Below are 14,987 nucleotides of genomic sequence, written 5' to 3' on the forward strand. Positions count from 1 at the left end.
ACCTCGGGTTAAGAACTTTGCTTCAGGATGAGAACAGAAATTGTGCTCTGGTGGCGCGGCGGCAGCGGGAGGCCCCATTAGCTAAAGTGCTGCTTCAGGTTAAGAACAGTTTCAGGTTAAGAACAGACACCTGGAACGAATTAAGTACTTAACCCGAGGTACCACTGTAATTCCCTTTTTCATGATTTCCCAAACAAGGATAATGCAAACTTTTGCCTTTCAATTAAAAGTTGTTTGTATCATTGAAAGCTCTGCTATTGTGTTTTTCTTTTAGGACAAAAGCTGTTAATGTAGGAGTCGTTTTTTCTAAACTAAAACCTCAGTATTCAGGTTAAATTGCCGTGTTGGCACTTTGCGATAAATAAGTGGATTTTGGGTTGCAGTTTGGGCACTGGGTCTCTAAAAGGTTCGCCATCACTGGTCTAGAATAGATGATCCTTGGGGATCCCTTCCAATTCTACAACTCATCTACAGTATGAGCTAACTGGTCTTCCTGAATCCGCTCAGGAGACAAGACTGGGCTGTGAGAACTAGCTATCAGCCAGACAGACTAAAAGGATGACGCGGCAGGTGCGCACTTGGATTCGAGGCTGTCACGTGTGAGGAGAGCGCGAGAGGCGCTCGGACGCGCTGAGGCCGGAAGTGACGCGCGCGAAGGGGGCCGGGCTCTTGAGGCGGTAATGGCGGCCGCGCGTCTGTGTTGTTGAAGCCTCCAGCGTCCCTGATAGGTGAGGGGCCTAAATCTTCCCCGCGTCCGCGGCGAACTCCCTTCCCGGCCGTGTTGCGCGTAAGGGGGTAAAGTTACTTGCTCTCGGTATCCTCCGTCACAGTGACACTCGCGGGGGCGGGGGCGGTGCCGTCCGTTGGTCCGCGTTACAGCGGAGCGAGGTTGCGTGTTTGTGTGGGGGGAGCGCGCGGTCGCCCTTGTGGAGGTGATTTGGGGGCGGGGTTCGCTGCTTACGGTGCGGGCGGTGGGCCTTAGGCCGCGGGGGCGGTTGTATCGCCGGCTGCAGCGCGACGGCGGGGATATGGTCGTGTGAACGTGTCTGCGCCGGGTTCCAAGGTGACGCTGAGATAGGAGAGGGTAAGGGGACGAGGGAAGGTGGCGAATGCAGCGCCGCGCGATTCGTTCGGGATGCGGGGCTTGTGCAAGAACCGCGTCGAAATTCCACTTTTGCTTAATCTGATGTCTGTGGCGCGGGTTACGTAAGCGCCGAGAGGCTTAAGGGAAGGAGCGCCGGCTTGGCCAGGTTAGGCTTGCAGAGAAGGGAAAATGGCAGCAGCGCAAGAAGTTGAGCAGGTGGACCTACTTGGGAGTTAGGTAGGGGGCAGCCCCGTTTCGAAGTAATGGTGTTGCTGCGCAACTGGGGGGAGGGTTGGGGGAAGGGCGTGTCAAGCGCTTTTGCATTCCGTTCCATCCCGCCTGCAGGTGGAATAGCTTTGAGAGGGGCAAAGGTCAGGTTAAATTCGCCAGGCGATGGAGGCAATAATATGCAATTATCTCTATCAGGAAATAAAACCCTAGTACATTCTGCTTCTGTTTGTAAGCACTATTCTCTTGGCTCCAGTTCAGCTCCTCCCATCAGATCCGCTCATTGTGAGCTTTGTAAACAAGCGGCCTCTTAAGGTCCCGAACAGCTTTCGCTTTTGCCAGCTTTGACGTGCAGCTGCTTGCAAACTCCTGCGGGATTTTTGTACTTAACACATCAGTTTTGACTACTGTTTAATGACAGGTAGAAATACTGCTGCTCTAGATGACTTTTCCAGACAGAGTAGCCACCTTCGCTTGTTAGAATAGATTTTAAACTGCGAGTTGCATGAGGTGGTGCGGGCGTTGTATCTTTAAGGTAGGATTGCTACTGTGTATCACAGTGGTTGTTTACCCTTGGAGTAAGCATCTATTGAAGGGTATTTAAAAAAAAATTAAAAATACTAATTCTTAGATAAATATTGACTTAAATGTTTGGGGTAATTTAATGCCTTTAGAAAGCTGGTCTTGAATGAGCTTGAAAAACATTCATTTTCAGTGTTCCTGTTTGTAATGGAAACAAAAAAAAAGGTGGTTCTTGAATAGAAAATATATAGATACAGTGGTACCTCGCAAGACGAATGCCTCGCAAGACAAAAAACTCGCTAGACGAAAGGGTTTTTTGTTTTTTGAGCTGCTTCACAAGACGATTTTCCCTATGGGCTTGCTTCGCTAGACGGAAACGTCTTGCAAGTTTGTTTCCTTTTTCTTAACACCGTTAATACAGTTGCGACTTGACTTCGAGGAGCAACTCATAGAACGCGGTGTGGTAGCCTTTTTTGAGGTTTTTAAAGACTATGGTGATTTTTGAAGCTTTTCCAAAACTTTCCTGACACCGTGCTTCGCAAGACGAAAAAAATCGCAAGACGACAAAACTCGCGGAACGAATTTCGTCTTGCGAGGCACCACTGTAGTAGGTTGCACTGTTGATGCTGCTCTATTAAAGAGGACATTGAGTGCTTTAAACAGAAACTCTTAGGAAGATAGTCACAATCCACCGTGTGTGGAATACTATGACAAAAAAGTATTAATGCTGAGGCATACTATTCTCTCCAGACCAAAGTGACAATGATGAAACTACCATTTCCAATTTAATATGCAAGCTTCTGAAGTATGCCAAAAACCTTCCTAAAGCTGGATGCTGCAAGAATTCTTCAAAAGGTACAAAAAAAGTTTCTTATTGAAGGCATGGTATTAAACCCTTGTTTGCAGATTGTTCTTAAGAGAATGAGAGAAATTATTGTGGAGGTAATCAGGTTAGATTATTGCCTTGGGCTAGGGACTCAAGTTTTACAGATATGCTGGGATAAAAACACAATGGAGGTATTTCTGGAAATACAAAAACTAATTATAAACCATATCTTCCTTTAGCACAGAATTAAAACATGTTCAGCTTTATGTCCTTTATAGGAAATTCTGATATTAAGAACAACATTCATAAAAAACTATTTACCTGCCTTTTTTGCACTACGATCCCATAAAACAAGTTTTATGGCATCAAAGAACAGATTTGTTGTAGTATAAACTACCACTGAGCACTAAACTACCACTGTGCTTTTCATCAAGCACATGAAACATAATCACCATTTGAATTATACATGTGTCTGAAGAGAATAATAAGTCATAAAATACAAATGGTGTTTCATTCTTATTTAAATATTCCAATGAAACAGGATAATCACTGATCAGTTATAACTACAGTGAGTTAACAGAAGGTCCCTAGTTTTGTGATGCCAATGAAATTTCAATCCTGGTGCCTGAATCTTGTGACCATACTCTATTGTGCTTGATGTGACTGACTTCTGAGTATACTGGTACAGGATTTTGTTGTTAATGTAGTAGAAGGGGGGAAATCCCCCCTAAAGTGGATTTGAGCCTTTTGCATAGTAAATAGAAGGCCTCTGGTCAAAGCTCTGCAGGCATGTCTGTCCAAATATAGATTTGCTCCTGCAGATACATAACTTCATGAAGCTATGGGAATTTTCGTATCATTCCTCAGTGGAGTCTGAGGATAGTGACCAGTAAACATGGTGAAGAGTTGCTTTTCAGCCTCTTGTATATGTAGACCAGTTAGTTCATGATAACCACCTTTCTTTTGTCAGTGTGATTATGATGATTCAGATATGTTTTGGATGCTTTTTGTGGTGTCATGTTTGGCATAGCTGAGATTGTGGCAACAATACTACCCGCTAATGATGTTTTCCTAGACATGGTGACAAACACAATCTGTTTTTGTGACTATCAGAAAGGAGTTTTATTAAAAATTGTTTTTAAAATAAGCTTCCCATTACATATTGACTCAACTCAGGAGTGCTCATTACCTTAGTTACCTTGTGAACTTGATATTCCCGTACACAACAGTTGGCTAAATTATGCAGTCTAATGTTCTTTTATCTCACAGTTGCTAGCATAGATTAGCATCCATTCACTCCTAAGTCATGCTTTTGTAATGAGGTTTCACTATAACTTTGGATTAAGTCATTATGTGCATTTGCCTTTAATGAGGAACAAGATGGAGGGAGTGAGCATAAGAATCTGTTGGATCAGACTGGATAGCCAATGTGGTACTCTTGGCGGTGCAGACTACAGTGCCTATAATGCCTGAAAATAGGCCTTGCTGGCTGGGGCTCATGAGAATCGCAGGCCATAGTATCTGGAAGACATCACCTTGGCTATGCCTGGATCAGAACAAATGTAGTCCTCATCCTGATTCCCACATTGGCTACTCACCTGCCACCAAGAAGCTTACAGTCAGAGTTAGAAGGTAAAACAGGTGTCTTCCCAGCAACAGGCGTTCATTGGCAAACTATCTTTGGGTCTAGGCTGATGAAAGTTTGGAGCAGTTAAACAACATTGGAATGACCACAAGTTTCCCACCCAAAAAAACACTGAGCCTAGGGCTTGCCAATTGGAAGGTTGGCGGTTTAAATGCCCGCGACGGGTCGAGCTCCCGTTGCTCAGTCCCAGCTCTTGCCAACCTAGCAGTTCAAAAGCATGTCAAAGTGCAAGTAGATAAACAGGTACCGCTCCTGCGGGAAGGTAAACAGTGTTTCCGTGCGCTGCTCTGCTTCGCCAGAAGTGGCTTAGTCATGCTGGCCGCATGACCCGGAAGCTGTACGCTGGCTCCCTCGGCCAATAAAGCGAGATGAGCGCTGCAACCCCAGAGTCGTATGCGACTGGACTTAACTGTCAGCGGTCCTTTACCTAGAGTAGTGGTCAAGACCACATTCTTTGACAGCAAATTCCATCATGGAGTGATGTGGCACAGAAAATTTTCTAAAACTGAAAATTTTCTAGCAGTATCTTTTGTGGAAACTTTATCAATTTCATCAGTTTGTTAGTAATAATGAATGGATGCCAATTGCAAATATTATATTAGATAAGTTTGGTAGTTTCAAAGTGTTTATCTTTGTTTACTAAATACAAGTAATATAAATGTTCTCAAAGTCAGTGGAGCATTTTGCAATGCAAACTACCCTGTGCAAAATTTGCGTAGGATTCTCCCTCCCCCCATTTGAACCTTTCCCACAAAATCCACATCAGTGACCTGGTGTTAGGCAATGCATCTGGCTGTTATCCAAAAGGTTGGTGGTTTGAGCCCACCCAAGGACAGCTGTGGGCAGGATTCCTACATTACAGGGGCTTAGATTAGCTGACCCCCGGATCCCTTCCAACTCTGCAATTCTATTATTCTGTCTGTCCTGAATCTACTGCCAGTTAATTTTATTGAGAGACAAGAGCACTAATATTAGAGGCAGAAAATCTTGTCTATTCTTACCCATGCATACATTTTTAAAATCTTGTATTTTTCTAGTTCAGTATAAAATAGTTCATCTTTTTCTCTTAAGAAAATTGTTCCAATCACTTGATAATTTTGGCTATCATGTGCCTTTTTTATCTCCTCGAGGTGGCATGACCAAATGTGAAGTTGCACATTCAATTTATATGAGGCATTTATGTATAGACAGTTTAATTTTAGCCCCTTTTCTTGTAATAGCTAGCATGGGAATTTCTTTCTTCCATGCTGCAGAGAGAGCTGATGTTTTCAGTAAGCTATTAATTGTGACCCAAATATCTCTCTCCTAATTAGTCACTGCCAGTTCAGACTTTGTGAACTTGGCATTTTTTTGCTCCAGTATGCATTATGCTTATTTTGCTTTAACATTTTTGCCATTTTGTGGGTCCATTCACCTAATTTATGGATAGCTTTTTGGAACTCTTTACAGGCTGCTTTTACCTTCCTGAATAATTGGATGCCATTTGCTAATTGGCACTTTATCTGTTTAGTTTTAACTTCAAATCATTTTTGACAGGGCAGGGGAACCTGCAGCAATGATGGAAATTACAGTACGACATCTTGAGTGCTGCACATTCCCCATCCCTGATGGATAAACAGAAGGAAACATGGGGTTAGAAAAAGGATGCTGTACTGGAAATTTCAGTATTCATGTTATATCCATCTTAAAGAGGCCAACTTTGGGACTTCAGTACCTTAATGGTGCTGTTTAAATTATTATTGGCCTGACAGATTCTGGAAGGCATGCAATGAATATGATATTTTGGACCAGACAGGAGGTTTGCCTGGAAATAATAGGGTTTACTGCAGTCCTGTTACGGTCACTTCACTTCTGGGTGAGATTTAGATTGATACTGGCAGTTTTCCTCTGCAGGGATGGTGGATCCATTAAGTTGGTCTGCTTTTGGAGACACATGGAATCCAATAAAATTCCTGAATGCTTTTGAGGAATTTCAAGCTGATGTGACTAACACTCTTTTTTTTAGTCTCTGCTGTCATTTTGAAATCGTTGCCTCTCAGGCACTGCAGTGGCGTGTGGTTCCTTGGTTTACCTTGAAACAAACGGGGAGAGAAGTTGGTCCATAGATGGTGTAAGTCTCTCAAGTATGAGTCTGTTGACTCAGGAATAGTGCATCAAGAAGGTGGTGTCTCCTTGTGAGACGGTGTTTGTCTATGCCTTAAGAAGCTCACTTGAAAACCTGACGATTTGTAATGACTACAGGCAGTGGTCAATTACATTCCATAATCCTGCCGAATTCCACCCCTTTTTGTGACCTTTTTTAGTCATTTATATGTTTGACACAATGCATGCATGCGTGGTTGTGAAATTTCAGATATGCCTAAACCGGTTGCTTATATTGCCCAGCTGTCAATATCCTCTTTTCAGAAAGGTGGTGGCAGTTCAGCTCCAGCCACTTCTGGATGAAATGGATTATCTAGATCTTGTTGAATTTCAATTCACATCAGTCCCACTTGGCATGCCAGTAGTCAGGATGATGGAAGTTGGAGTCCAAAAATCTGGAGGGCACCAGGTTGGGGGAGAAAGCATTGGCAGCCCTGATGGATGACCTTCATGGGAGTGAAGCAGGGGAGTGTGACCCTGCTTTAAATGTGTAATATATGTTTAGATCCTCTTAGCATGTTGTGCGGATAAAGCTAATTTAGTGGATGGTATTATGTGTGGAGGCACTCTCATCCTGCCAACCCAGTGGTTAGGTACTGTGTGTTAAATGAGTCTTTAAAACGGGAAGGAGAATACCACAAACAAATTAGCCATCTTTTTCTTGTTTAAGTTCCTTTTCTAAGTTTTATATTTTAAATAACTTTTGGGATTGTGTTCTATTTTTAGGGTGCTGTGGTTTTTTGTTTCACATTTTCCTTACATTTTTTGCCTATTGCCTTTAATTTATATTTGTATGTTTGACTCAGTTTTATTCATACTTTTGCATGCTATCCTGCAATCTTTTATGAAGGGTGGTTAAGAAATTTAGGTTGTCTGTACCTTTAAAACTTGGAATCATACAAATTACTGTTTTAATAAGAATTTTAACATTATTTTACAGAGCAACAATGTCATCCTTTCAAGAAGTTCCATCTTCAAACAGTGCCCTGCAGACTTCAAATTTTGCACATGTCATCTTTCAGAATGTAGCAAAAAGTTACCTTCCAAATGTGCACCTTGAGTGCCATTACACTCTGACTCCCTATATACGCCCTCACCAAAAAGATTGGGTTGGTATTTTCAAGGTAAGCAAGTTTATAGCATGTTTTAAAATATGATAAGGTTTCACTTCTTTCAAGTAGAAGATACACATGAAAATGGGATAAAATGGTTGGGAATGTGTTTTGCTTTAGAAATATAAATGAGTTTATGGCAACATCATCATAGCTGAATTCCTGCTGCTTTTGAGGCCATATCACCATTTGTGCGGTGGGAAGGTACCAATAAATTACTTACACTTACACCTCCCGCTAAGGCAGAACCATGTACCCTCTCCCTGACAATTTAATCTACATAATTTAATCACAGAATATGAACCTGTCCACTTTGTAGAGATTTTCTCTTCTCTTCATCTCACCATCTGAGTTGTGTTTGATTGGGATGCAGAGAAAGGCATTCCCTTTGGCCATACCTAGAGGCTCATCTCTCTGATTGTCTTCAGCTTTTGTGAATTTTTCTTTCTTTCCAGTAGGTATTTGGTTCGTTGGGTTAATATATTTTAATCTACTTAGTATGTTGGTGGTTATATTTTACCTACGGCTTCTTTTGTTCTTTACCGTATTTTTCGCACCATAGGACGCACTTTTTCCCCTCCAAAAATGAAGGGGAAATGTGTGTGCGTCCTATGGTGCGAATGCAGGCTTTCGCTGAAGCCTGGAGAGTGAGAGGGGTCGGTGCGCACCGACCCCTCACGCTCTCCAGGCTTCGCGTTCCCGCTGCTTGCAGAGACTTGCCTGCATGCTGAAGCCTGTGCGCGCTGAGCTCAGCACGTCCAGGCTTCGCGGACCTCTCCGCAAGCAGCGGGAGCGTTCCTGCTGCTTGCAGAGACTTGCCTGCATGCTGAAGCCTGCGCGCGCTGAGCTCAGCACGTCCAGGCTTCGCGGACCTCTCCGCAAGCAGCGGGAGCGTTCCCGCTGCTTGCAGAGACTTGCCTGCATGCTGAAGCCTGCGCACGCTGAGCTCAGCACGTCCAGGCTTCGCGGACCTCTCCGCAAGCAGCGGGAGCGTTCCCGCTGCTTGCAGAGACTTGCCTGCATGCTGAAGCCTGCGCGCGCTGAGCTCAGCACGTCCAGGCTTCGCGGACCTCTCCGCAAGCAGCGGGAGCGTTCCCGCTGCTTGCAGAGACTTGCCTGCATGCTGAAGCCTGCGCGCGCTGAGCTCAGCACGTCCAGGCTTCGCGGACCTCTCCGCAAGCAGCGGGAGCGCTCCCGCTGCTTGCGGAGACTTGCCTGCATGCTGAAGCCTGCGCACGCTCAGCTCAGCACGTCCAGGCTTCGCGCACCTCTCAGCAAGCAGCGGGAGCGCTCCCACCACTTGCAGAGAGCTGCCTGTTTGGGGGCTGGGGTCGGCGGAAGCTCGAGCTTCCCCAAGCCCCGCGCCTGGGGGGGAAATAATTTTTTTCCCTTTATTTCCCCCCCAAAAAACTGGGTGCGCCCTATGGTCCGGTGCGCCCTATGGTGCGAAAAATACGGTATATTATTTTAATGTTTTGATTATATTTTTAATAGAAGATGTTTTAAAATATCAGGTGCTTTACAATGACTCAATAACGGTTAGTCATTTTTGCTATACGTATTTATGAAAGCAAATGTCTCCTACTACCTGTACTCCTCAATTTAAACATTCTTCCCTTTTTTGTTGTGATTTTACTCTTTTCTATACCTTTACTAAAATAATTTTCCTGTGCATGTTTACTTGGAAGTGAGTTGTGCTGTGTTCAGTGATCATACTTGGAAAGAAATCTAATGATCATACACATATTAAGAGAAGCCGGTATTGTAAAGAAGATTCCATGTTAACCTCTTTGAGTTATAGAATGCCTTACTGTACCTGAGAATTGATGAGGCAAGAAAATGCAAACAGTGTTCTACAAGATATAAGAAAAAAATGGAACTTGGAAATTATTACCTTGTGCATAGCCTTTGTAGCGTACGCAGTTTGTGAAAATCTTTCAGCCTGATCTCTAGTCTCATACCAGTGTTGGAGCAAATGTCGGTGTTGCACAAGAAGTTGGTGGTTTGCATGCTCTTATCTGAGATTCACAGATACGGAAAAAGGTTGCACAACGCCTGTTTGTTCCATTAGGGTCAAGGGGTCAACATGGAAGAAAGCTAGGTCAAGGAATGTATATTTACAACTCCAAACCCCCTATGAAGGCTTCATATTAACCTTGGCACACAGCAGAATTTAAATCTTAGACTGGGTTTGCTAAGCTTGCTTATGCACTGGCTCAGAACAATTAATGCAATCTGAATTAGCATCTTGGTTGTGCTAGTTCCTGCTGTTGTCAGTACTGTAATATAGGTTCCCATGGCAGACGTGCAACTTTCTGCTGACTTCCAGGTGGGGTTTCAGCAAGTCTTGAAGTGGGGTGCTGTATAAGAGGTTTCCATATACGTACCAAAAAACCATGTAAATTAACGCTGGAGGATTATTGATTAGTTGTACAGTAAGTGCACACATAGTTCTTCCCTCCCTTTCATGTTTAAGCATTCAAACTGTGGCATTGTAAGTATAAGAGTTACTTGCAGGTAAGTTCCAGTTAAAGACCCAAACTTGCTGCTTGGCAAAGCCAAGACATGCTGAAGACTATCCTCATGAGAAGACCTACATGCTAGGAATGATTGTGGTCTGCCATTCTTTATTTGAGAGCTAGCATACTGTAGTGGCTTGTTTCAGGCTCTGATTGGAGAGCCTCAGGTTCATATCTCCATTAAGCCATAAAGTTTCCTAGGTGAGTTTGGGCCAGTTGCCACCACCCCAGCTTACTGGGGTGTGGTGAATATAAAATGGGGAGGGAACCTTTTTACTTGAGCTACTTGGAGGAAGTGAAAGATAGAAAAGTAGTAATATCAGACTGGAACATCTCATGTCTCCTCCTTGCTGGTAGATCCACTTGTAGGTAGATCTGTGTTGGTCTTCAAATAGCAGACTTTTAGGAATCCAAACTATTCACAAGGGAGTGTCTTTCAAATGAAGCACTCATTTACCAGCAATGTCTCATGCCCCCCCCCCCTTTTGTCCCTAAGACCATATTGGAACATTATCAGTAGCTAAATTATTGAGAAACTACAGTGTTGAGACAAAACTACATTAAGCATATAAATATGCACAACAGTGGTTAATTGGATTTTTAAATGAATACTTTTCTTGGATGATCTGAAAGTTAATTTTTACAAAGAATTGTGCATAATTATATTGTGATAAGGCTGCTTTTTACTTTAGGTTGGTTGGAGTACTGCACGAGATTATTACACATTTCTTTGGTCACCTATGCCTGACAACTATGTGGAAGGATCAACAGTTAACTCTGTGCTGTCTTTTCAAGGTAAATTTTAAATTGGTTGCTATGTCTGCTTAGGTTTTTTCCTGTTGCTTATTTAGAACTTCAAAAACATCCATATATTTTGTGATAAATTATACCATTTCTATTGACTTTTTTAAAAGCAGATTTATTAAAAAAGCAGATTTATTAAAAAAGTCCTCTATTTTAGATTGTTTGGAAACCGGTGAGAGAGCTACATCCTCTGGGTCCCTGCGGCGTTTACTAGCAGGCATAGCGTCACCGCGGGGAGTAAACAAGGAGAGGTTTCCCCAACCAAAAAAGAGAGAAAAGAATAGAAAGTGCTCCGTTTGTTCTCTGTGTGGAGACTGCCAGGGGTTTCAGGGACAAAGTATAGAAGGGAGTTGGCGGTTAATAGCTAGCAGCTGGCGGCCTGCCCAGGATGCTTCACAGAACTTGCCCAGGATGTTTCTCATAGCATAGACTCTCCGTAAGTTAAAAAGTAGAGGAGTAAAAAAGGAAAAATTACTTCCCTGGGTGGCAGTCAATGCTAATTACAGACCTGCTATCAGCGGAGCTCCGAAGCCTGCTTGCTAAGCCATCGCCATCATTTATTTAGTACAGCTTTGATTCAAACCTTTGGGCACATAAACATTATAGTTAGATGTTCTGGGTAAGTGGATCTGTGCTATTCCTTGTGTTTAATTGGAGTACCCTTCAGTGTTCGTCACCATTTAACCATGTGGTTAACCTCTTTATCAATCTGGGATAGAGCTCAATAAGTGATAGGATCTATACTTCCTGGCTTTTCTGAGAAATCTGTTGGAGTTCCTTTTGTGCTTGCTCTTAATGTATAATGGGCACACAATGTATGATACAGAATGTATAACCTGCTGCATCCCCAGGTCCTATAGGCAAATACGGAGTATCACCTACAGAGACTCTACTCAACTGTTTCATTTTCCAGGACCTTGCATGAGTCACTTTGGTCATTCCATCTACTGGGTCTTCTATACTTCTTTCCCAGAAGGCATTACTATCAAAAGGGGGGCTGCCTTTCTTTTATTGGGGTGCTAGCTGGTGAAGAGGTAGGGAGCTGCAGGCAAAGGTTCTGGACCCAGTATAGCCTGTAATGTAGTGTCATCTTTATTCAGTTCCCAAAGGATGCATGAGCACTTTCCCTTTTGGATATAGGTGGGGTGGGTGAGTGACCAGTTCTCTTTTTCCATCTCCTGAACTGTAGATGGAAGAGTCTTAACATCATGTGAGCCATACTCCTGAGTTTGGAGTCAAGTGGGAGGCACTGCCCCCTTCCCTCTAAATCAGCTGAGTGTTCCACCCACAAGAGGAGTGTGAAGCCATAAAAGATGGAGGGGCACATCCTGTCTTGACTTACAGCTGACCAGCACCACCCAAACAATCACTTGGTGTTACTAATTCCCATCTGGTCTGGCTAAATGAGTCTATATGTAGGCAGCTTTGCAGTTCTATCTCCTCAGGTGATCATGCATGTGAAAGATGCTGACCCAAGAGGACATTAGACCTCCATGACCAAGGAAAGTGAGGCAAGTGGCAGCTAGCTGCTGTCCTAAGCCCTATCGCTGCTCTCCTGTTGGTGTATTTTAGTCTCTCTTATAGTGTCTTAAAAAAAGCAAGACTTTCCCCTTCAAAGGAACAAAAGCAACTTGAAATTCAGGGTGGGAACTTCCTCATCCTGTATACAGTTTGTTTGTCTGGCTGTGAAGGACAGGAGTCTGTCCCTGTGCTAAGTGCCTCCCTGAACTTGGTCTTTAAATTCTGTTTTTTTCATTAGGATACTACCTTCCAAATGATGATGGTGAATTTTACCAGTTCTGCTATGTAACACATAAGGGTGAGATCCGTGGAGCAAGCACTCCGTTTCAGTTTCGAACATCATCTCCTGTTGAAGAATTGTTGACGATGGAAGATGAAGGGAATTCAGACATGTTGGTGGTGACCACAAAGGCTGGACTTCTTGAGGTTTGAATTGGCAAATTGTGATACCTGTTTATTTAGCTATACAGCGTAGAACTGAACTTCCGTCAAGTTAGAATCAAAGGGTTGTATCCATACTCGGAATAGACCCATTAAGATGAATGGACATGAATCATGTAGGTCCATTCATTTCAGTGGGTATACTCCAAGGATAATTTAGGAGAGCAGTATGGCATTTTGTAAAAATGAATACTTTGACAGTAGCTACCTTAACATGCACAGGGGTTTCTCAGCTGGGAGCAAATTCTTGTGGAGACACTAGAAAATCTTAGATTAACGGATATTTTCTACATTGTCTGCAGCTGTGTGTATGCTCACTTGTATGTGCACACACACTTACCTATGAACTTCTCCACTTTAAATCTGTAGTCTAAAAAGCACTTCAGAGCTCAAAAGTAGGTTGCAAAGCTTCTGTGAGGAAGGAAGGTATTGTGATGTGACAGGGTCATTAAGAATAATTATCAGAGGGGAGAAAGGGTTGAGAGACTTCACTATTATTCATGCCAGTTTGTGGCATGGTGCAAAGATAAGGATCACGTGGGGATGCTTTCTGTTGCAAATCTTTGTGCTCAAACTTGTGGATGATTCTCAACAGAATAGAGATGGCATATTAGGATAGGTGGAGCTTGGCAGAGTGTGCCAGTATCCTCCAGCATGATTGCTTCCATGGGAATGTGGTTGAGATTCCTGCATTCCTGCATTGCAGGGGGTTGGACTAGATGACCCTTGGGGATACCTTCCAACTTTACGATTCTGTGGTGAAGTCCTCAAGAGGGCTTAAGTTCCTAAAGGACCCCATGATTCTCGTTTCTAGAGTTCTGGCGGTTACTTATAGCTGAGAGATACAAATAAACTATTACAAATCACGGAAGTTAGATACTTCTTGTAACTATAAATAGTAAATGGCGTTGCTCTGTTCCAGCTCCTGCCAACCTGGCAGTTCAAAAGCATGCTAGTGCAAGTAGATAAATAGGTACTGCTGTGGTGGGAAGGTAAACAGCGTTTCCGTGCGTTCTGGTTTCTGTCACAGTGTCCCATTGTGCCAGAAGTGGTTTAGTCATGCTGGCCACATGACCTGGAAAGCTGTCTGCGGACAATAGCTGGCTCCCTTGGCCTGAAGCGAAATGAGCGCCGCACCCCATGGTTGCCTTTGACTGGACTTAACCGTCCAGGGGTTCTTTACCTTTTGCCTTAAAAAAAAAAAAGTAGTTATCTGTGCTGACTATTAACCTGACATAAAAATTCAGCCTTAATTTACTATTAATGTGTGATAAGGTGGGTGGTCAGATATTAAAGTAAATATGGGAACTGGTCTTTTGGTTTTGTGTACTTCATTTATGCAGCTTGAAAGAAATTAAACAGTACTTACAAATTTGTAATGTTATGGTGATAGTGAGGTAAGAACTACCATGTAAGATGGGATTATGTCGTTTTAGTTCCAGATTGAAAAAACTATGAAAGAAAAAGAAGAACTATTAAAGGTGACTGCTTCACTTGAAAAGGAAACCCTGCAGCTTAGAGATCAAGTTGAAAGACTGGAAAAAGAACTGAACCGTGAAAAGGAAAGATGTGATCAGCTGGAAGCACAGCAAAAGGTAACTCCTATAGTTCAAAAAAGCTTAAAAGAATTGTACATTTTCAAAGGCCGATTAAAACTTTAAAAAACTTTTACAAGACATCAGAGTCCAGGATAGAGGATGCACAACATAATTTGAAAGTTTTTAGGGACGTGGGTGGCGCTGTGGGTAAAAGCCTCAGCGCCTAGGGCTTGCCGATTGAAAGGTCAGCGGTTCGAATCCCCGCGGCGGGGTGCGCTCCCGTCGTTCAGTCCCAGCGCCTGCCAACCTAGCAGTTCGAAAGCACCCCCGGGTGCAAGTAGATAAATAGGGACCGCTTACTAGCGGGAAGGTAAACGGCGTTTCTGTGTGCTGTGCTGGCTCGCCAGAGCAGCAATGTCACGCTGGCCACGTGACCCGGAAGTGTCTCCGGACAGCGCTGGCCCTCGGCCTCTTGAGTGAGATGGGCGCACAACCCTAGAGTCTGTCAAGACTGGCCCGTACGGGCAGGGGTACCTTTACCTTTACCTTATACTTTCCAGAATGTATGTAGGTGTAACATAAATATCTACACTTCTGATAGCTTT

At 43.4% G+C, this 14,987-nt stretch overlaps 1 protein-coding gene across 7 annotated transcripts in view; it reads left to right on the forward strand.

The window, feature by feature from the left end:
- The first annotated feature begins 574 nt into the window (after nucleotides 1-574).
- Nucleotides 575-14,987, forward strand: part of TAX1BP1 (Tax1 binding protein 1) — a 33,909-nt gene continuing 19,496 nt past the window's right edge. Inside the window, exons 1-6 of one of the 7 annotated variants that reach the window (XM_028751465.2) lie at nucleotides 617-728; nucleotides 2,585-2,689; nucleotides 7,388-7,571; nucleotides 10,771-10,873; nucleotides 12,642-12,829; nucleotides 14,281-14,439. In XM_028751465.2, coding sequence (XP_028607298.1) covers nucleotides 2,667-2,689; nucleotides 7,388-7,571; nucleotides 10,771-10,873; nucleotides 12,642-12,829; nucleotides 14,281-14,439 — 657 coding nt within the window. In that variant the 5' untranslated portion in view covers nucleotides 617-728; nucleotides 2,585-2,666. Of the gene's footprint in view, nucleotides 796-973; nucleotides 1,085-2,584; nucleotides 2,690-7,387; nucleotides 7,572-10,770; nucleotides 10,874-12,641; nucleotides 12,830-14,280; nucleotides 14,440-14,987 lie in introns of those variants that run through there. The other 6 variants (XM_028751466.2, XM_028751467.2, XM_028751469.2 and 3 more) reach the window with 6 other exon arrangements.

The sequence above is a fragment of the Podarcis muralis genome, chromosome 12 (assembly GCF_964188315.1).
Source record: "Podarcis muralis chromosome 12, rPodMur119.hap1.1, whole genome shotgun sequence".
NCBI classification, from domain to species: Eukaryota; Metazoa; Chordata; class Lepidosauria; order Squamata; family Lacertidae; genus Podarcis; species Podarcis muralis.